Genomic DNA, 20,579 nt, shown 5'->3' on the forward strand with positions numbered 1-20,579 from the left:
TGCTATTCACCTTGCTGAAATATTCTCCTATACCACGGTGACATGGTCAGTTGGCTCAGCTCTCACTCTCATCCAAAAAAGCTGAATCTCAAACTTGTTGGGCAATTGAAATTCCTGCCCTCTGGGTCCCTTTACCTGCTTCATTTGCAATCATACCCTCCTGCCTCTGCCCACATCACATGATGCTATCTCAGGGGATAGGACTATCTTCTGGAAAAAAATATCTAGGTAATGTTCACCCTTCTTGACGTGTACCAGCATCTGTAACTCAGTCTACAGCTCAGTGGCTGTGAGCTCAAGTTCATGCACCAAAGACACTTACTGCAGATGTATTTGCCCTGGATCGCCTGGCATCCAGATGCTCCAACATCCTGCGGTCGCAGTACATCACCTGCCTTCCACCTTTATCATATATTTTAATCTAAAATGATACTGCTGAGCCTCCGAGTGGGTGAAACTTTACCAACACTGACAGAAAGAGTTTAAAATTATGAATAATTGTAGCATGGCCTTGTCAGGAGAAGGCAGGCCAGAATTGAGTAGGCTGTGGAGCTGACTGTGCAGACGAGGAAGTTCATCTCGCAGCCTAACATGATGTTGTGGGTGCGAGCACTGTGGTACAGGGAGAGGGATGGGATTGTTGGCTAGAGAGTGGCACTTCCCAATATTTAACCGGAGGAAACTCCTGTGCATTGAGTACTTTATATCAGTCTGAGAATTTAAACAGTGGAAGGGTTGAGAGAAGGAGTGGTGAGTCTGAGTAGGGGATCGACAGTGTATGGGCGAATTTTAATTTCCATTCTTTCACACGATGTTGCTGAGGGGCAGCATGTAGATGAGCATTGGGAGGTAGGAAGGAGAGATCCTTGGGGGACAGCAATGTGGTGGGAGTGGGATAAGAAGTAAATGAGACTCCGACTATGATGAGACAGGTAAGAATGGAACTAACTCATTAGCATTCCTGAATTATTGTGCCCCAGATTGGTCAATGTGTCTTCAGCTAGCTGCACATTAAGCGGTGGTATCCCCTCTCTTTATGGTCCTATTAACTCTGTGTTTTTATTCATACATTTTAACTTCTGCTTCTTTAGCTCGATAGTGCCACTCTGGTATGGCTTTGACCGACCTGCTATGTTCAAGGTGCTAAATGGAAACAATTTTTGATACAGGGAAAGTTGGGAGTGAAAACCGCTTATTTCTCAGTTCCAGCCACCAGCTGACTCAATGAGAACAAAATTTACAAACAAAGGCAACCCATTTAAGCAGCGGGTCCCACTGTATCCATTAGGAAGAGTTAACTCACCTCCACTCCATCTTCTCCAGTGTAGCCACAACGAGTCACTCTGCAGCCTGGTACCCCAAATACAGTCATCAAGGCACTCCACATGAACGGCAGCTTCTGAAGGTCATCAGACACACCCTCCTGGAGTACTTGCGCTGCAGATGGACCTAACCAACGTAAACAACAGGTCCACATTATCTAGGAGGTTCCAGTCCCCAAAGGCAAGGAAGTAAAAAGGACTGCAGTTTTATCACATCAAAGCAAGGTCACCAAGGACGGAAAAGGACAGGGTGGACTCTAGGACCCCTGATGCACCCTCATGCTTGTTTGTTGCCGGGCGTGGAGACTCCCAATTAGAAGCTAAGTTGATGGTTGGCTGGGATGAAACAAAGAGTTGGTTTAGCTACGGTTCCCTTGTTAGTAAACTCACCTCTGACTCAATGGACAGAACATACAAGACCCACTCCACAGACCTGAGCAGGTTAATGGTCTCAGTGCACCCTACTCTGTGAGACATTACTGTCTCTCTAACATTTTCAGGTGGAAAAGCGCTATTTCAAAGAGCAACATATTTCTCCCCAGCCTGTGTCTTTGTATGCGTGCGTCTTTGTATGCATGCACGCATGTCTGTAGTGTGCGAGTGTCTGTCTGTTCAAGATTAAACAGTTTATGAAGCAAGTCCAGGACTTGGGGCAGGCATTGGAAGTCCTCCTGATAGTGTGCTCCAGATTGTAACTGTTACTGAGGAAAGAACTGTCCTCAACTGGTGCCTGGATCTGTGAGGATCTCCTGTGTGTAAAAGCTGTCATCATCTCTCTCTCTCCCATAGTACCAGTTGATTATACATATAAGCAATGTGGAGAAGGATGATCACATGGAAGTTGTGGGACAAATAGCATGCATTCGAGTAACAAGAAAAATGGTGGAGGAAACATCACGGAAGCGCTTCACAGGAGGCTCCCAAGCACTGAGGATATCACCTAGAAGGGGACGAAACGTTTGCAACACAAATTCCCAGCTCGGCAAACAGAACCACAACAATGAGCATCCGAGCTACAAATCTTCTCCCAAACTTTGAACAAGAAAAAAGTTTATTAGTTTAAAACAAGTTAATTACAATGTAGCACGTTCCCAGGAAAGCCACAAGGAAGCAGAGGGTGCAGGGCCCAGATGCAGAGAACCTGAGAGCCAGGAAAGGGAATCCAGGGGACAGGGGCAGGAGGCAGAGGATACAGGTCCACATAAATAGGAGGCTGAGTGTGTGGGAAGGAGAGTGTATGGGACTCCAGGGAGCGGGAGGGAAAGTGTGCGGCCCCAGGAGAGGGAGGGAGAGTGTGCGGGCCCCGATGAGAGGGATGGAGAGTGTGCGGTCCCCAGGAGAGGGAGGGAGAGTGAGCAGCCCCAAGGAGAGGGAGGGAGAGTGCGCGGGCCCCGGGGAGAGGGAGGGAGAGTGCGCGGGCCCCGGGGAGAGGGAGGGAGAGTGCGCGGGCCCCGGGGAGAGGGAGGGAGAGTGCGCGGGCCCCGGGGAGAGGGAGAGTGCGTGGGCCCCGGGGAGAGGGAGGGAGAGTGCGCGGGCCCCAGGGAGAGGGAGGGAGAGTGCGCGGGCCCCGGGGAGAGGCATGGAGAGTGCGCGGGCTCTGGGGAGAGGGAGGGAAAGTGCGCAGCCAGCAGGAGAGAGAGGGAGTGTGTGCGGGCCCTAGGAGAGGAAGGGAGACTGTGCAGCCCCAGGGAGAGGGAGGGTGTGTGGGCACTGGGAGCATGAGGGAGTGTGTGTGGGCCCTGGGGAGCGTGAGGGAGTGCGTGCAGACCCCGGGGAGAGGGAGGGAGAGTGTGCAGGCCCCCGGGGAGAGGGAGGGAGAGTGTGCAGGCCCTGGGGAGAGGGAGGGAGAGTGCACGGCTGCCAGGAGAGGGAGGGAGTGTGTGCGGGCCCCAGGAGAGGGAGGGAGTGTGTGCGGGCCCCAGGAGAGGGAGGGAGTGTGTGTGGGCACTGGGAGCGTGAGGGAGTGTGTGTGGGCCCCGGGGAGTGGGAGGGAGAGTGTGCGGGCCCTGGGGAGTGGGAGGGAAGACTGTGTGGGCCTCGAGGAGTGGGTAGTAGAGGCTTAGGGTGCCTGAGCGAGAGAGAGAGTGTGTATCAGGGAGGTGAGCATGAGTAAAGGCCAATGTTGAGGTCAGATAAATGCTTGAGGATAGGGGAGATGTAAGCCAAGGGGCAATGACAGCACGTGGGCCCAGGTGCTTCTCACTTTACACACGATGGGGGGATATAACATGAGTATGATTGACTGTGCCCATGCACAGGGATACATTTGCCTGTGCAAGTGTGAACACTGTACTCACTTATGCAAGAGTGCACTCGCAAGGGGAGATATTTTAAAATATAAATATTAAATCTGTGGATCAGGCTGTATCAAAAAGACAGAAAATTTTAAGTGGAGCTCTGGCAATTCAGGATTATTCAGGGATGACAGTGTGAAATGGTCACCTTGCAGCGCTATCAATCCCGCCTCCAAAAACTCCAGGTCAGCATCATTACCAGCAGCTCTGAACTCAGCCAGTCTCTCCTAGGAACAGAAGGAAGGCAATTAGCAAAGGCCCACACTCCAGAGCATGATGAGGGGTCTGAACTATTGCGCCAGTGTCAAACCCCCTGTGCCTAAAGTGCAGTTTCCAAAAGCTCCTTTCTCCTAAATTAACTCAAGGTTTTTTTATGCTCCCCAGGGGGATGAATGGATAGATGAATTGAATGTCAGGTCAGACATACCTCAACGATATTTCAAATTAGGAAAACCAATGATTGAGTGTCTAAGTCAGGGCAAGATGGAAGAGCATGTGTCTGCAGATCCTGTGAAAGCCCCACACTCTGTTCCCAATCAATCCCAGCAAAACTTGTACATCACAGTCCTCAAAAATCAGATTTAACTTTAGTACAGCTCTAAGAGCAAATCGATGGAATTGTTTCTTCCTTAACACCCTATCAAAAATAGCAACCCGACTCAATCATACAATAAAATGATGCCACGTTCTGTTTTATCAAGACCCAAATTAGGGCCTAAATACTGCCTAAAGCAGGATGACTCAGGAATTTGCAAAGCCACGACTGAATCTAGAATGTTCTGGCCACCTACAACTCAGCAGTGAACACAGCAGCAAGATCCCATAATGATAACTCAGTAACTTCATGCATGCATGCTTGTGTCCTTGCGATGTCTACAGCAAAGCCAATGTACCTTCATGTGGGCAGAGTCTTTGTCAGCACAGCCAGCATTCGATACAATGTACAGATATCCATCTGAAGTCCGAGTCACTATCAGATCGTCCTTTATCCCTCCCTTTTCATTGGTGAAGAGTGACAGCGTACCCTGAACAGAAAGAAATGAAAGGTTAGGACTGAAGGACACATGGAAATTGCACCCAATAAATAAAACCAGTCAGGAGGAACAGACCGGAGCCACCAATGAGTAGAAACGTGTGCACTATTGTCAAATCAGTTAATGGCTCACTCATTCCGGGCTCCAGATGCAGTTTCCAACAGCTTCCTTCTCCTAAATTTGAGCAGATTTTTCTCCGGATACTGAATGGGGTGATGAACAGAATGGGATTGACTGACCGGGAGGTTTTGGAAATGGGACTGACAGTGCTGCAGGATGACCACTTCACTCTATCATCACAGAATAATCCTTGAAGTACACTTTTGGGAAAAGCATTCAGAAAAGATCATTCTAGATTTCCTACGGAAAATGTCCTAGAAATGCTCTACCTGTTGGCATGCAATTTATTGGGAGTTGGATTGCAGCCTGTCAACCTAGTCAGTGAGTATTACCAGGTTATTTGACTGCGAGGGAAATTGCAGTATAGCTCACACTGAGGTCTCTCAATGTTCACTTTCCCCGGCTGATATCACACTTTGTTGACTGTACCACCAAGGACAATTGTAGCATCACCATACCTTGATGCCTGTCATGACCACGACTGTGATGAGAGGTATGCACTGGTGATGAAGCCTCAATAGTCCAACAGTCACACCATGTATCGATTCCATCACCGAAATGGCCATTTGCTTCTCTTTTGTACAACTATCCAGACTAAAAGAAACTTTCACCAGACTTCTTTAATGAACTCAAATAACCTGTTTATAATACCACAAAATGTAATCCTTGAACAAGTGGCAAACACCATGACATCAGTACTGTAATTCAAAATTTGGACTGTATCTCCTTAATCCCAAAACAGATACTTTCACACGATACAAAAAGACAACAGTCTTTGCAGACATCTTTTTTTAAAAAGGAGAAAAAGAAGAAAACAACCCTGCTGTCCAAAAGTCTGGAAACAAATTTGATCAGTTCTCAGGGTCCTCAGATTTCTTTCGATAAAATCAAATTGCTGACAGCCATAGACTGATCGAAGATCTTCAGTTAGACTGGAATCAAACTGGATTAAAAACGAGGACTGCAGATGCTGGAAACCCGAGTCTGGATTAGAGTGGTGCTGGAAAAGCACAGCAGGTCAGGCAGCATCCAAGGAGCGGGAAAATCGATGTTTCGGGCAAAAGCCCTTCATCAGGAATCAAACTGGATCTGAGTCTTTGAAAGCGGTCACAGTTCGGCTTTTCAAGGTTTATAAGCTGGTGAGAAATGCTGATCTTTTAGAAACTTTAATCGGGTTCCCAAGGACTTCCAGTGAAAGAAGGAGTGAGAGACTTCACCTTTTTTCCTCATGACTACTTAGGTCTATTCAGTGAAAAACTAAGACCAGAAAGGCAACCAGGAAAGAGGCCTCTGTATTTATAACAAAGCAAACATAGGCCCTAAATTCCATTTCATCTCCTGCTAAAAACTTTGTTCATCTTTCCTCAGTCATTTAACAGTCTCATATCTTCTAATTTTTCAGTCCATAAATACAAAAACATATTCACAACACCATCAGCTAGCCAGCTTAGGTCTGTGAAAGCAGACAACTGGGTAGATGATAACATAACAATGCCTCTGGATGAGAAGGCCAGAGGTTCAGCCTAATGCTTTTGGGAAATGGATTAAAATCCCACCATGGTACCAGATACGGAACTGTTGGGACAATTTCTAGATTGACAATTTCTACTTTTAGAGTACCAGGACATTGAAATAGTTACTGGGAGAGGGTACAATCGGAAGTGACAATATTTCTGTTGAATAAAGGGAACTATGGAGCTACGAGGGAGGAGCTGGCCAAAGTTCAATGGTGTAATACCTTAGCAGGGATGACAGTGGAGGAACAACGTCAGATATTTCTGTGTAAAATGCAGAAGGTGCAGGATCAGTTCTTTCCAAAAAGGAAGAAAGATCATAAGAGGAGGCATGGGTGGCCATGGCTAACGAGGGAAGTTAAGAAACATATAAAGTTAAAAGAGAAAAAATATAACATAGCAAAGATAAGGGGGAAAATGGAGGACTGGGAAGCTTTTAAAGAACAACAGAGGATTACTAAGAAGGAAATATGCAGAGAAAAAATGAGGTACGAAGATAAACTGGCCAAAAATATAAAGGAGGATAGTAAAAGCTTTTTTGATATGTGAAAGGCAAAAAGATGGTAAAGACTAAAATTGGGGCCTTGAAGACAGAAACAGGGGAATATATTACAGGGAACAAAGAAATGGCAGACGAATTGAATTGGTACTTTAGATCTGTGTTCACTGGGGAACACACAATCAATCTCCCTGAGGTAACAGTGGCTGAAGGACCTGAACTTAAGAGAATTTATATTTGCCAGGATTTGGCATTGGAAAGACTATTAGGTCTGAAGGTTGTCAAGTCCCTGGGGCCTGATGGTCTACATCCCAAGGTACTGAAGAAGGTGGCTCGAGAAATCGTGGATGCGTTGGTGATTATTTTCCAGAGTTCGATAGATTCGGGATCAGTTCCTGCGGATTGGAGGATGGCTAATGTTGTCCCACTTTTTAAGAAAGGTGGGAGAGAGAAAGCAGGAAATTATAGACCAGTTAGTCTGACCTCAGTGGTGGGAAAGATGCTGGAGTCTATTATAAAGGATGAAATTACGACACTTCTGGATAGTAGTAACAGGATAGGTCACAGTAGGCATGGATTTATGAAGGGGAAATCACGCTTGACTAATCTTCTGGAATTTTTTGAGAATGTAACTCTTCAAAGTTTGTGAGAAGATTTGTAGCTCGGGTGCTCGTTGTTGTGGTTCTGTTCGCCGAGCTGGGAGTTTTTGTTGCAAACATTTCGTCCCCTTTCTAGGTGACATCTTCAGTGCTTGGGAGCCTCCTGTGAAGCGCTTCTGTGCTGACTCTGAAGATGGACGAGGGAGATCCAGTAGATGGAGTGTACCTGGACTTACAGAAAGCTTTTGATAAAGTCCCACATAGGAGGTTAGTGAGTAAAATTAGGGCGTATGGTATTGGGGGCAAAGTACTAACTTGGATTGAAAGTTGGTTGGCTGACAGGAAACAAAGAGTAGTGATAAATGGCTCCATTTCAGAATGGCAGGCAGTGACTAGTGGGTACTGCAGGGATCAGTGCTGGGACCGCAGCTTTTTACAATATATATTAATGATATAGAAGATGATATTAGTAATAACATTAGCAAATTTGCTGATGATACTAAGCTGGGTGGCAGGGTGAAATGTGAGGAGGATGTTACAGGGTGACTTGGACAGGTTAGGTGAGTGGTCAGATGCATGGCAGATGCAGTTTAATGTGGTGAAATGTATGGTTATCCACTTTGGTGGCAAGAACAGGAAGGCAGATTACTACATAAATGGAATCAATTTAGGTAAAGGGGCAGTACAAAGAGATCTTTGGTGTTCTTTCCACAAGTCAATGTAGGTAAGCATGCAGGTACAGCAGGTAGTGAAGAAGGCTAATAGCATGCTGGCCTTCATAACAAGAGGAGTTGAGTATAGAAGCAAAGAGGTTCTTCTGCAGCTGTACAGGGCCCTGGTGAGACCACACCTGGGGTATTGTGTGCAGTTCTGGTCTCCAAATTTGAGGAAAGACATTCTGGCTATTGAGGGAGTGCAGCGTAGGCTCACGAGGTCAATTCTTGGAATGGCGGGACTACCTTACGCTGAAAGACTGAGCGACTGGGCTTGTATACCCTTGAGTTTAGAAGACTGAGAGGGGATCTGATTGAGACATATAAGATTATTAAAGGATTGGACACTGTGGAGGCAGGAAACATGTTTTCGCTGATGGGTGAGTGCCGACCCAGAGGACACAGCTTAAAAATAAGGGGTAGACCATTTAGGACAGAGATGAGGAGAAACATCTTCACCCAGAGAGTGGTGGCTATGTGGAATGCTCTGCCCTAGACAGCAGTGGAGGCCCAGTCTCTGGATTCATTAAGAAAGAGTTGGATAGAGCTCTCAAGGATAGTGGAATCAAGGGTTACGGAGATAAGGCAGGAACAGGATACTGATTAAGGATGATCAGCCATGATCATATTGAATGGTGGTGCAGGCTTGAAGGGCAGAATGGCCTACGCCTGCACCTACTGTCTATTGAATTCATTTACTTTTCAGTTAAGTTTGGATGTAGACACCAAGAAATGCTCCTGTAAATGCATGCTGTGGTTTACATGCTGCTTTAAGAAAGTCAAATGACTGAAGAAAGATGAACAAAGTTTTTACAGGAGATGAAATGGAATTTACGGCCCATATTTGCTTTGTTATAAATACAGAGGCCTCTTTCCTGGTTGCCTAATATGCCTTTCTGGTCTTAGATATCTGTTTTCTCTAAGTAGACCCAAGTAGTCATAAGAAAAAAAGGTGGAATTTAAATTCAATAAATGAATAAATATGAATTGGCCTCAGTCATTAATTGTTATAAAAAAGCATTTTGTTCAATAATGTCATTTAGAGAAGGGTATTTGCCATCCTTATCTGTTATGACCAACTAGTTATAGAGTCATAGTCATAGGGATGTACAGCATGGAAACGGACCCTTTGGTCCAACCTGTCCATGCCGACCAGATAAATCAACCCAATCTAGTCCCACCTGCCAGTACCCAGCCCATATCCCTCCAAACCCTTCCTATTCATATACCCATCCAAACGTCTCTTAAATGTTGCAATTGTACCAGCCTCCACCACTTCCTCTGGCAGCTCATTCCATACATGTACCACCCTCTGCGTGAAAAAGTTGCCCCTTAGGTCTCTTTTATATCTTTCCCCTCTCACCCTAAACCTATGCCCTCTAGTTCTGGACTCCCCAATCCTAGGGAAAAGACTTTGTCTATTTATCCTATCCATGCCCCTCATAATTTTGTAAACCTGTATAAGGTCACCTCTCAGTCTCCGACGCTCCAGGGAAAACAGCCACAGCCTGTTCAGCCTCTCCCTGTGGCTCAAATCCTCCAACCCTGGCAACATCCTTGTAAATCTTTTCTGAATGTTTTCAAGTTTCACAACATCTTTCCAATAGGAAGGAGACCAGAATTGCACGCAATATTCCAACAGTGGCCTAACCAATGTCCTGTACAGCCGCAACATGACCTCCCAATTCCTGTCCTCAGCAGTGTTTTGTATGATCTAAAGTTTACAGAGGGTAGAATGTGGGAGACAACCAAGAAGTGCATTGGAATAGTCAAACTTAGAGTTATTAAAATGAGTGAAAATACAGAAAAACTATTCTATATACAAACTATATTAAATTGCCAGCAATTTGTATAGGAAACTGCACATTTTAATCCTGTGATCAAACTTTGGGGGTGCCAAAATATTTCTCATTTCAGCCATTACAGTCAAGTAATTTCATTTTGACATGAGATTGCTTAATATTGTCATTCTACTACAAAGGAACAATAAATTTTGACTCATTGACCCACAGCAGCATATTGCAACAACATAGAACATAGAACAATACAGCACAGAACAGGCCCTTCGGCCCATGATGTTGTGCCGAACATCTATCCTAGATTAAGCATCCATCCATGTACCTATCCAATTGCCGCTTAAAGGTCGCCAATGATTCTGACTCTACCACTCCCACGGGCAGCGCATTCCATGCCCCCACCACTCTCTGGGTAAAGAACCCACCCCTGACATCTCCCCTATACCTTCCACCCTTCACCTTAAATTTATGTCCCCTTGTAACACTCTGTTGTACCCGGGGAAAAAGTTTCTGACTGTCTACTCTATCTATTCCTCTGATCATCTTATAAACCTCTATCAAGTCACCCCTCATCCTTCGCCCGTTCCAACGAGAAAAGACCGAGAATTCTCAACCTCTCCTCGTACGACCTATTCTCCATTCCAGGCAACATCCTGGTAAATCTTCTCTGCACCCTCTCCAAAGCTTCCACATCTTTCCTAAAGTGAGGCGACCAGAACTGCACACACTATTCCAAATGTGGCCTAACCAAAGTCCTGTACAGCTGCAACATCACTTCACGACTCTTGAATTCAATCCCTCTGCTAATGAACGCTAATACACCATAGGCCTTCTTACAAGCTCTATCCACCTGAGTGGCAACTTTCAAAGATCTATGTACATAGACCCCAAGATCCCTCTGTTCCTCCACCTGACTAAGAACCCTACCGTTAACCCTGTATTCCGCATTCTTATTTGTTCTTCCAAAATGGACAACCTCACACTTGGCAGGGTTGAACTCCATCTGCCACTCCTCAGCCCAGCTCTGCATCATATCTAAGTCCCTTTGCAGCCGACAACAGCCCTCTTCACTGTCCACAACTCCACCAATCTTCGTATCATCTGCAAATTTACTGACCCACCCTTCGACTCCCTTATCCAAGTCATTAATAAAAATTACAAACAGCAGAGGACCCAGAACTGATCCCTGCGGAACTCCACTTGTAACTGGGCTCCAGGCTGAATATTTGCCATCTACCACCACTCTCTGATTTCGACCGGTTAGCCAGTTTTCTATCCAATTGGCCAAATTTCCCTCTATCCCATGCCTCCTGACTTTCCGCATAAGCCTACCATGGGGAACGTTATCAAATGCCTTACTAAAATCCATGTACACTACATCCACTGCTCTACCCTCATCCACATGCTTGGTCACCTCCTCAAAGAATTCAATAAGACTTGTAAGGCAAGACCTACCCTTCATAAATCCGTGCTGGCTGTCCCTAATCAAGCAGATACTCATAAATCCTATCCCTCAGTACCCTTTCCATTACTTTGCCTACCACAGAAGTAAGACTAACTGGCCTGTAATTCCCGGGGTTATCCTTATTCCCTGTTTTGAACAGGGGCACAACATTCGCTACTCTCCAGTCCTCTGGTACCACCCCCGTTGACAGTGAAGACGAAAAGATCATTGTCAACGGTACTGCAATTTCCTCTCTTGCTTCCCACATAATCCTAGGATATATCCCGTCAGGCCCGGGGGTCTTGTCTATCCTCAAGTTGTTCAAAATGTCCAACACATCTTCCTTCCTAACAAGTATCTCTTCTAGCTTACCAGTTCGTTTCACACTCTCCTCTTCAACAATACGGTCACTCTCGTTCGTAGATACTGAAGAAAAGTACTCATTCAAGACCTCTCCTATCTCTTCCGACTCAATACACAATCTCCCACTACTGTCCTTGATCGGACCTACCCTCGTTCTCGTCATTCTCATGTTTCTCACATACGCATAAAATGCCTTGGGGTTATCCTTGATCCTATCCGCCAAGGAATTTTCATGCCCTCTCTTAGCTCTCCTAATCCCTTTCTTCAGGTCCCTTCTGGTTATCCTGTATCCCTCCACTGCTCTGTCTGAACCCTGTTTCCTCAACCTTATGTAAGCCTCCTTCTTCCTCTTTACTAGACATTCAACCTCCCTCGTCAACCAAGGCTCCCTCACACGACCATTTCTTTCCTGCCTGATAGGTACATACATATCAAGGACACGTCGTATCTGCTCCTTGAAAAAGTTCCACATTTCTACCACATCCTTCCCTGACAGCCTATGCTCCCAACTTATGCTCCTCAAATCCTGTCTTACAGCATCGTATAAACATATTGTAGTTTTTCAGTTTTTCTTCTTTACTCATTCCTGGGTTGAGGGTATTCCTGGCTAGGCAGCATTTACTGCCCATCCCTAATTGCCCAGAGGGCAGTTGAGATTCAACCACATTACTATGGGTCTGCAATCACTTATAGGCCAGACCAAGTGAGAATGACTGATTTCCTTTCTTAAAAGGACATCAGTGAACCAGATGGGTTTTTCCAACAATTAGCAATGAATTTATAACAGTCATTAGACTCTTAATTCGAGATATTTGTTGAATTCAAATTCCACTGTTTGCCCTGGTGGAATTTGAATCCAGGTCCCCAGAATGTTAATCGGGGTCTCTGGGTTAACCATCCAGCAATAATACCATGAGGCCATCGCCTCTGCCTGTTACTGTATATTAGCAAAATCTCTATTCACTGTAAATGTATTAATTTTTATCTTCAACAATTTCAAACTAATGCTACTGATCCATTAATGTTTCAATCAAGGTTCTAAATACTTGCATCACCTCATTTCACATTTAGAATATTTACCTTTAAATCAAAGGTATAGGTTAGGCCAGAGAAACAGATCAGCAAGGTACTACAGACACACAGCACTCTGCTGATTCTACACTCCCTTCTGAAAGGGCTTAGTGAGCCACTCATCACTTACATCAAATCATGACCGAAAAGTCAAACCAGATATCTGCAGTGGTTCAAGAATGTGTCTTACTACCACCTTCTGGAGGATGATTAGATGCTGAAATGCTGGGTTTACTTACCACAATTACCCTGCAAAAGAATAAAAACTGGGCAAAATGAAGGAGTGGAAGTTCCCATCTATGTCAGCACTTTTATAGTACCTGGACATTGAAATAGTTATGTTTAATATTGTTTCATTAATTCATTTATTTTTCAGTTAATTATGGATGTAAACACCATGAGATGCTCAAGCCAAAGACATTAATTACATTAAACCTAACCCTATCATAGTGCCAATCTTTCCCCTTCTATTTTGATTACTGGTCTTGAACTACCCATTCAAGCTCTCACACATTCAACTTCAACAGCGGAAAACTGTAGGCTAAAAGTTAGCATCACAGCTAACCACTAAACTCTGTGGCAGGGGTTACCGATTAGTAATCAGGAGCACAAAACTAGATAACAATGATTCTCCACTCTGACCACAAAGTGGTCAACCACAAAACCCACTTACAAGCAACAAAGACCAGGAGTCAAGCACAAATTCTGGTCTGTCAGGCTTCAGGCAATGTCAGGCTTCAGGCAATGCCAGGCACTTTACTACAGGTGCTCAGCCATGACTCAGATGGTAGAACTTTTCCTTTACATTCAAAAGGTTGTGGATTCAAGTCCCACTCGAGAGGTTTAAGGGCAAATTCTGGGCCAGCGTTCCAATACTGGGAGGGGACTGCATGGTTGGAGATATTGTCTTTCCATTGACCCATTGTTCTCTCCCCTCTCAGTGGATGCTCGATTCGAAGAACAACAGGAGAGTTCCCCTCCAGCGTACTAGCCAATATTTAACTAGCAACCAAGATTACTGAAACAAATGATTCAAAATTGATCTCTTGTGCTGTCTGTGGGATCATGCTGTGCGCAAATCGATTTGCGTGTTGAGCTCCACAAGTACTCCCCTGGCTGTACGGCCTGAGGATGAACAAGGCACTGCTTAAAGGCAAGTTACTTTCTTTTCCCACTAGTCTGAAACAGAGCAGCAGACCACAAGAATTAGAGTGCATGCTTTTTGATGGGAGAATTTGATTCTCACCTGGTTATCTTTCAGCTCAGCAATGTCCCCAACGATCAAACTCTCCATGAATTTCACTCGATCCTTCCCCATCACCTTGCTCTGAAACAAAGCAGACTCTTTGTGTAGTCACTGTTGACTCTCAGTTATGCCAGAGATAAAATAAAAATGATGTTCTTGCAGCCAGACGGGTTTGTGGATGAAAAAGTACAGAACCACCTGCATGCTCTGCACATTCACTAGGACTGAAGCACAAACTGAGTTTGTAAAGTTCATGACAAAGTGTGAGCGTTTATTTTAATTATGTATATAATGATGCAGGTTTGACCCCATGCAAAACTCCAGATGATTCATCCAGCCTCAGATTTCCACGTTTTGGCCCTTGGTTTGCTGCCCTCATGCCAAACATTCTGTTCCACAGAGTATTTTATCAATTTAAATCTATCCATATAATTCTATCCTTAATAATTGATTCCTTTTCTTTTTAATCTCACCCATTTTGGCCTCATGACCACCTCTATTTATTCCCAGGATCTTACCATTAAGTGTATAAGTCCTGCCCTGATTTGCCCTGCCAAAATGTAGCACCTCACATTTATCTAGATTAAACTCCATCTGCCACTCCTCAGCCTATTGGCCCATCTGATCAAGGTCATGTTGTACTTCAAGGTAACCTTTTTTGCTGTCCACTGCACCTCCAACTTTAGTGTCATCTGCAAATTTACTAACTATACCTCCTATGTTCACATCACATCATTGATATAAATGATGAAAAGCAGTGGACCCAGCACCGATTCTTGTAGGACACCACTGATCACAAGCCTCTGGTCTGAAAAGCAACCCCCCCACCACCACTCTCTGTCTCCCATCTTTGGGCCAATTTTGTATCCAAGAGGCTAGTTCTTGCATTCCATGTGATTTAACTTTGTTAACCAGTCTACCATGTGGAACCCTGATGAACACCTTACTGAAGTCCAGAGAGATCACATCCACCACATTGCCCTCATCAATCCTTTTTGTTACTTCTTCAAACAAACTCAATCAAATTTGTGAGACATGACTTCCCACGCACAATGCCATCTTGACTATCTCTAATCAGTCCTTACCTTTCCAAATACATGTAAATCCTGTCCCTCAGAATTCTGTCCCAATAACCTGCCCACCACTGATATCAGGCTCACCGGTCTATAGTTCCCTGGCTATTCCTTACTACCTTTCTTAAATAATGACACCGTGTTAGTCAACCTCCCCATGGCTATTGATGATACAAATATCTCAGCAAGGAGGTCAGCAAACACCTCACTAGCTTCCCACAGAGTTCTGTGTACACCCAAAGAGGTCCTGGGAATTTAACAACTTTTATGCGATTTAAGACAGTCACCATCTCCTCCTCTGTAATATGGACACTTTTCAAGATATCGCTATTTACTTCTCCAAGTTCTCTCGCTTCCATATCATTCCACACAGGAAACACTGATGCAAAATACTCATTTAGTATCTTCCCCATCTCCTGCAGTTCCACATGTAGATGGCCTTGTTAATCTTTAAAGGGCCCTGTTCTTTCCCTTGTTATTCCTTTGTCCTTAATGTATTTGTGGAAACGCTTTGGATTTTCCTCAACCCTTATTTGCAAAAGCTCTCTCATGACCCCTTTTTGTCCTCCTGATTTCCCTTTTAAGTATACTTCTACTGCCCTTAAACTCCAAGGATTGACTTGATCCATGCTGTCTATACCCGACTTTTGTTTCCTTCGTTTCCTTGACCAGAACCTCAACTTCTTTTGTCATCCAGCATTCACTATACTTAGCAGCCTTGCCCATCACCCTGACAGGAACATACCGTCTGTGAAAATTACTGCAGATGTTCGAATCTGTACTAAAAACAAAAAAATGCTGGAAATCATAGTAGGTCAGGCAGCATCCATGGAGTGATAGCAAGCTAACATTTTGAGTTTAGATGCCTCTTCATTGGAGCTGACATGAAGTGTGGAGAGGGCAGTATTTATGCAATAATTGGGGGGAGGTGGAGTGCTGGGGGAGAACCGGTGTCACCATGTCCTCTCTCCCCTACCCCCATTCCAGTGGGACTCTGTTTTGCTATTCTCACATCTCAATGACTTAATCTGCTCGATGAATGACTTTTCTCCCCCATCAATCCTCCCACTACAATACTAGCTTGTTCTCTCCCCATTAATACTGCCTGGCCCACTGTGATTTCCAGTATTTTTTTGTTTTCAGGAACATACTGTCTCTGGACCCTCATTATCTCATTTCTGAAGGCTTCCCACTTTCCAACCGTCCTTTCATCTGCGAACATCCATCCCCAATCAACTTTTGAAAGTTCTTGCCTAATACCATCAAAATTAGCCTGCCTCCAATTTAGAACTTTCCCGTTTAGATCAGGTCTATCCTTTTCCATAACTATTTTAAAACTAATAGAATTATGATCACTGGCTCCAAGTGCTCCCCTACTGACACCTAAGTCACTTGCCCTGCCTTATTTCCCAAGAGTAGGTCAAATTTTGCTCCTTCTCTAGTAGTACATCTCTTCTTGTATACTTTGTCCCACATTGTGATTCTTCTTAGGAAGCCTGTGGACAGCTGTCACTCGGGAGTTCTTTTCATTACTATTCCTCATCTCCATCCAAACTGATTTTACATCATAATTCCCTGAAACAAGTTCACCCCTAACCTTTGCACAAATATTATTCTTGATTAACAATGCTACCCCTCCTCCTTGGCCTAGCTTCCTATTTTTCTTGAACGTAACACATATTGCTATCTAGTCTTGTTGATACATTCCTCGGATTTCTTTTCTCTCTGCTTTCCAGATCTTCAGTTCCCAAAATACAATTTTCCCATTAAACTGCTGACGATCAAATTTCCTCTCCTGATCTCAAGTCAGCCAACACACTTCAGATGTTTGACCCTTCTCTTTAAATCTGCTGTCATCATCCCTCTCCTCAAAAAAGTCACATGCCACCACAGATGCAAATTAATAACTCATCTCCAAACTCCCTTTCCTTTCTAAAATCTGAGACTGTATTGTTCCTTCCCAAATCCATTCCCATCTTTTCCCAAATTCTGGATGTAGGTTTGCTCGCTGAGCTGGCATTTCCAGATGTTTCGTCACCTACTAGGTAACATCTTCAGTAGGCCTCAAGCGAAGCAGGGTACATGATTCCTGCTTTCTGTTAATATTATATTATATCATGTACCAGCCTCTGAGAAAAAGAACAGGAAATGACATTACCACAGGAAATGACATCACCAACCCAAAGGAATTATATAAATAGAAAGCAGGAATCATGTACCCTGCTTTACCTGAGGCCCACTGAAGATGTTACCTAGTAGGGCGATGAAACATCTGGAAAAGAACCTCCCAGATCAGTGAGCAAACCTACATCCAGAACTTCAACCTGAGCATCAAAACTTGCTAAGATCTAATGGCATAATACGCTGAAAATGGCCCAAAAATGGGAAATGAATGCTATCCGACACAGTGCTAGCCACGAACAGCTGTACTTCCTGCACGAATGCCTAAGGAAATTGGTACTACCTAAAAGTTTTAAAATACAAACCTCCCATTAGCCAAAAGAATAGCAGAATGCTTAGAGAAATGATTAATGATGCCCACAACAGACTCCGTAAATTCTCCCAAATTGTTTATATTCTTTCAATCAGGTTTTCATTCCCACCACAGCATCAAAGTGGTTCTTTTCATTGTCACACAAGGTACATGACTGAGAAAGGCAAATTTATGGATTAGCCACCGTAAGTCATTCTGTGCTAAAACCAATCCGTTGTTCTGTAGCTCATTGACTAAGAGGTGTACAACATCTTACATCTTTCATGTGTCTGAGTTCGACCAAGAGCTAGGTTCCATTGGTAAAACCCATGTGAGAAAAGGCTGACTTGGTCAGTGCCACAAAGGCATGGCTAAGCTCCCTGGTGTACAGTCTTCAGATTCTGGTCTTACCTGCAACATATGGGATACATCAAATAATGAGCAGTGCTGGCGAGTGTGCAAGTGTGAGCTGATGTGACTTTCCTTGTACTGCACAGGCATACTCCACCCCGCAAATTCCACCATCCGAGCTCCATTATTCCGATGGAATTCATATAGTGCCGTCTTCTTTAGCGATTCCTGAATAGAAAACACAATAGATTCCTTCAAGTAAGCTCCAAAATATGTTGACATTCTTTGAACTAAATATAAGTTGCACTTAATTTAGTGCGATAAGGGTGTAAACATTAATGACATGACGATATATAGCAGTCCTAAGCTATTGAGACTCAAAGGTCTGTATTATTACACAACAATATATAACTATAGGTTGATTCAAATGACTTGAGAGTCAGATAGTAGTCTCTTTTAGATAAGGAGAAACAGAGATGCAGCAAACTCAAAACATGGACCAAGTTGTCTAAGTTAGCAGTCTCTACAAAGCAGGAGCAAGCCCTGGCAACCAAACCTCATGACAGAGAGAATTCATAGGGACATTACAACTTAGGGATCTATCCATGGAGGTAGATCAAGCCATGTTGTCAGGTTAAACTACTTATTCCAAAGACTGACTCCATTTACAAAGCACAAGACTCCCAAGCTGGGCTGATCTTCCTCTCCTCCTTAGCTATTCCAAAAGAGGAATACATCAGTCCACTTTTTAATAATTTGGGGATGGGGAGACAAAAGTAAAACTTAATAATATTCCTGCCCACCCCCCCCAGTTTGTTTCACCTTTTGTAATGTCATTCTTGGCTCAACTAAGGAATACTATGGGGTAATATACGCGACAAATGTCATCAAGCTTAAAGTTTGGCTTTGTTTCTGTCTCCACACATGGTGCATAATCTGATGAATACTTCCAGCATTTTGTTTATATGCCTAATGTCAATAGAAGGGAAGGTACAGAAAACCAATACCAAGAGCAAAATAAATGTTCAGTGAAAAGACATTAAAAACAGGAAGTTCTGGAGAAACTCAGTAGGTCTGACAAGTGGCAGGATCTGTCATGATTTGGAGAGGTCGGTGTTGGACTGGGGTGTACAAAGTTAAAAATCACATAACACCAGGTTATAGTCCAACAGGTTTATTTGGAAGTACTAGCTTTCGGAGCGCCGCTCCTTCATCAGGTGGTTGTGGAGGGCACAATTGTAAGGCACAGAATTTAGAGCAAAGGTTTACAGTGTGATGTAACTGAAATTATACATTGAAAAATACCTGGATTGTCTGTTGAGTCTTCATCGGTTCGAATACCATGATAGTTTCAATTCTTTCATGTGTAAATCACAAAACATTTTTTTAAAAGTTGCACTCTCAGGTTAACTGTAACAACTGGTGTTAGCTAAACAATATGTTGAAGGTGTTAGTCCCATGTGTTCGCTGTCTGTGCCATGATGTTTAGATTGATTCTAATCTAAAAAGTGAGATAACAGAGTTTTACATGAATTCATGCAGTTTTTGAGCAAAGTACAATGTAACTGTGCAAGTACAAATTCACCCCACATGTGCATGTGGGTCTTGTGCGTGTCTGTCTGTCTGGGTTTGGGGATGGTGAGTGTGAGAGAGAGTGTATATGTGTGCGTATGTGAGTGTAGAGTGTCTTAAGTCTGTGAGGGGGTGCATGTGAGAGTGTGGGAGTGTGTATGTGTGTCTGGGGTGGGGGGTTGTGAGTGTCTGTGAGAGAGTGTGTATATGTGAGTGCGTGAGTGTAGAGTGGTCTAAGTCTCTGAGAGGATGCATTTGAGAGTGTGCGAGTGGGTGTGTCTGTAAGGGTATGTGTCAGTGTTTGTGTGCGTGTCTGTGTATGTGTATGTCTGTGTGCATAGGAGTGTGTGTGTAGGAGTGTCTGTGTGTGTGTATAGTGCAATGGGGGTCACCTGTAGTGTGACATGAACCCAAGGTACCGGTTGAGGCCCTCCCTAAGGGTATGGAACCTAGCTGTCAGCATCTGCTCGGCCACATTTCGCTGCTGCCTGTCCCGAAGTCCGCCTTGGAGGATGGTCACCCGAAGGTCTGAGGTCAAATGTCCTGCACCGCTGAAGTGTTCCCCAACTGGGAGGGAACCCTCCTGTCTGTTGATTGTTGTGCAGTGCCCATTCATCCATTGCCGTAGCCTTTGTTCAGTTTCCCCAATGTACCATGCCTCACGGCATCCTTGCCTGCAATGTATAAGATAGACAACGTTGGCTGAGTCACATGAGTACCTGCCACGTACATGGTGGGAGGTGTCCCCACGTGTAATGGAGGTATCCATGTCCACAATCTGACATGTCTTGCAGTGCCTACCATGACAGGGTTGTATGGAGTTGTCCTGAAAGCCGGGTGCTTGCTCTGAACAATGATCAGTTTGAGATTTGGCGGTTGTTTAAAGGCAAATAGTGGAGGTGTGGGGAAGGTCTTGGCGAGGTGCTCATCCTCATTGATAATGTGTTGCAGGTCACGAAGAACATGGTGTAGTTTCTCAGCTCCTGGGAAGTACTGAACAACGAAGTGTACCCTGTCGGTTGCAGCACGTGTCTGTCTCCTGAGAAGGTCATTACAGTTCCTTGCTGTGGCACGTCGGAACTGGTGGTTGATGAG

At 44.4% G+C, this 20,579-nt stretch overlaps 1 protein-coding gene across 2 annotated transcripts in view; it reads right to left on the reverse strand.

The window, feature by feature from the left end:
- amt (aminomethyltransferase) overlaps nt 1-20,579 on the reverse strand; it is a 41,367-nt gene that overhangs the window by 14,938 nt on the left and 5,850 nt on the right. For both annotated transcript variants that reach the window (XM_060835241.1, XM_060835242.1), the window contains exons 2-6: nt 17,973-18,140; nt 14,016-14,096; nt 4,510-4,641; nt 3,765-3,843; nt 1,304-1,449 (exon numbers count right to left, since the gene is read on the reverse strand). In XM_060835241.1, coding sequence (XP_060691224.1) covers nt 1,304-1,449; nt 3,765-3,843; nt 4,510-4,641; nt 14,016-14,096; nt 17,973-18,140 — 606 coding nt within the window. The remainder of the gene's footprint in view (nt 1-1,303; nt 1,450-3,764; nt 3,844-4,509; nt 4,642-14,015; nt 14,097-17,972; nt 18,141-20,579) is intronic.

This window comes from Hemiscyllium ocellatum, chromosome 14, assembly GCF_020745735.1.
Source record: "Hemiscyllium ocellatum isolate sHemOce1 chromosome 14, sHemOce1.pat.X.cur, whole genome shotgun sequence".
NCBI lineage: Eukaryota > Metazoa > Chordata > Chondrichthyes > Orectolobiformes > Hemiscylliidae > Hemiscyllium > Hemiscyllium ocellatum.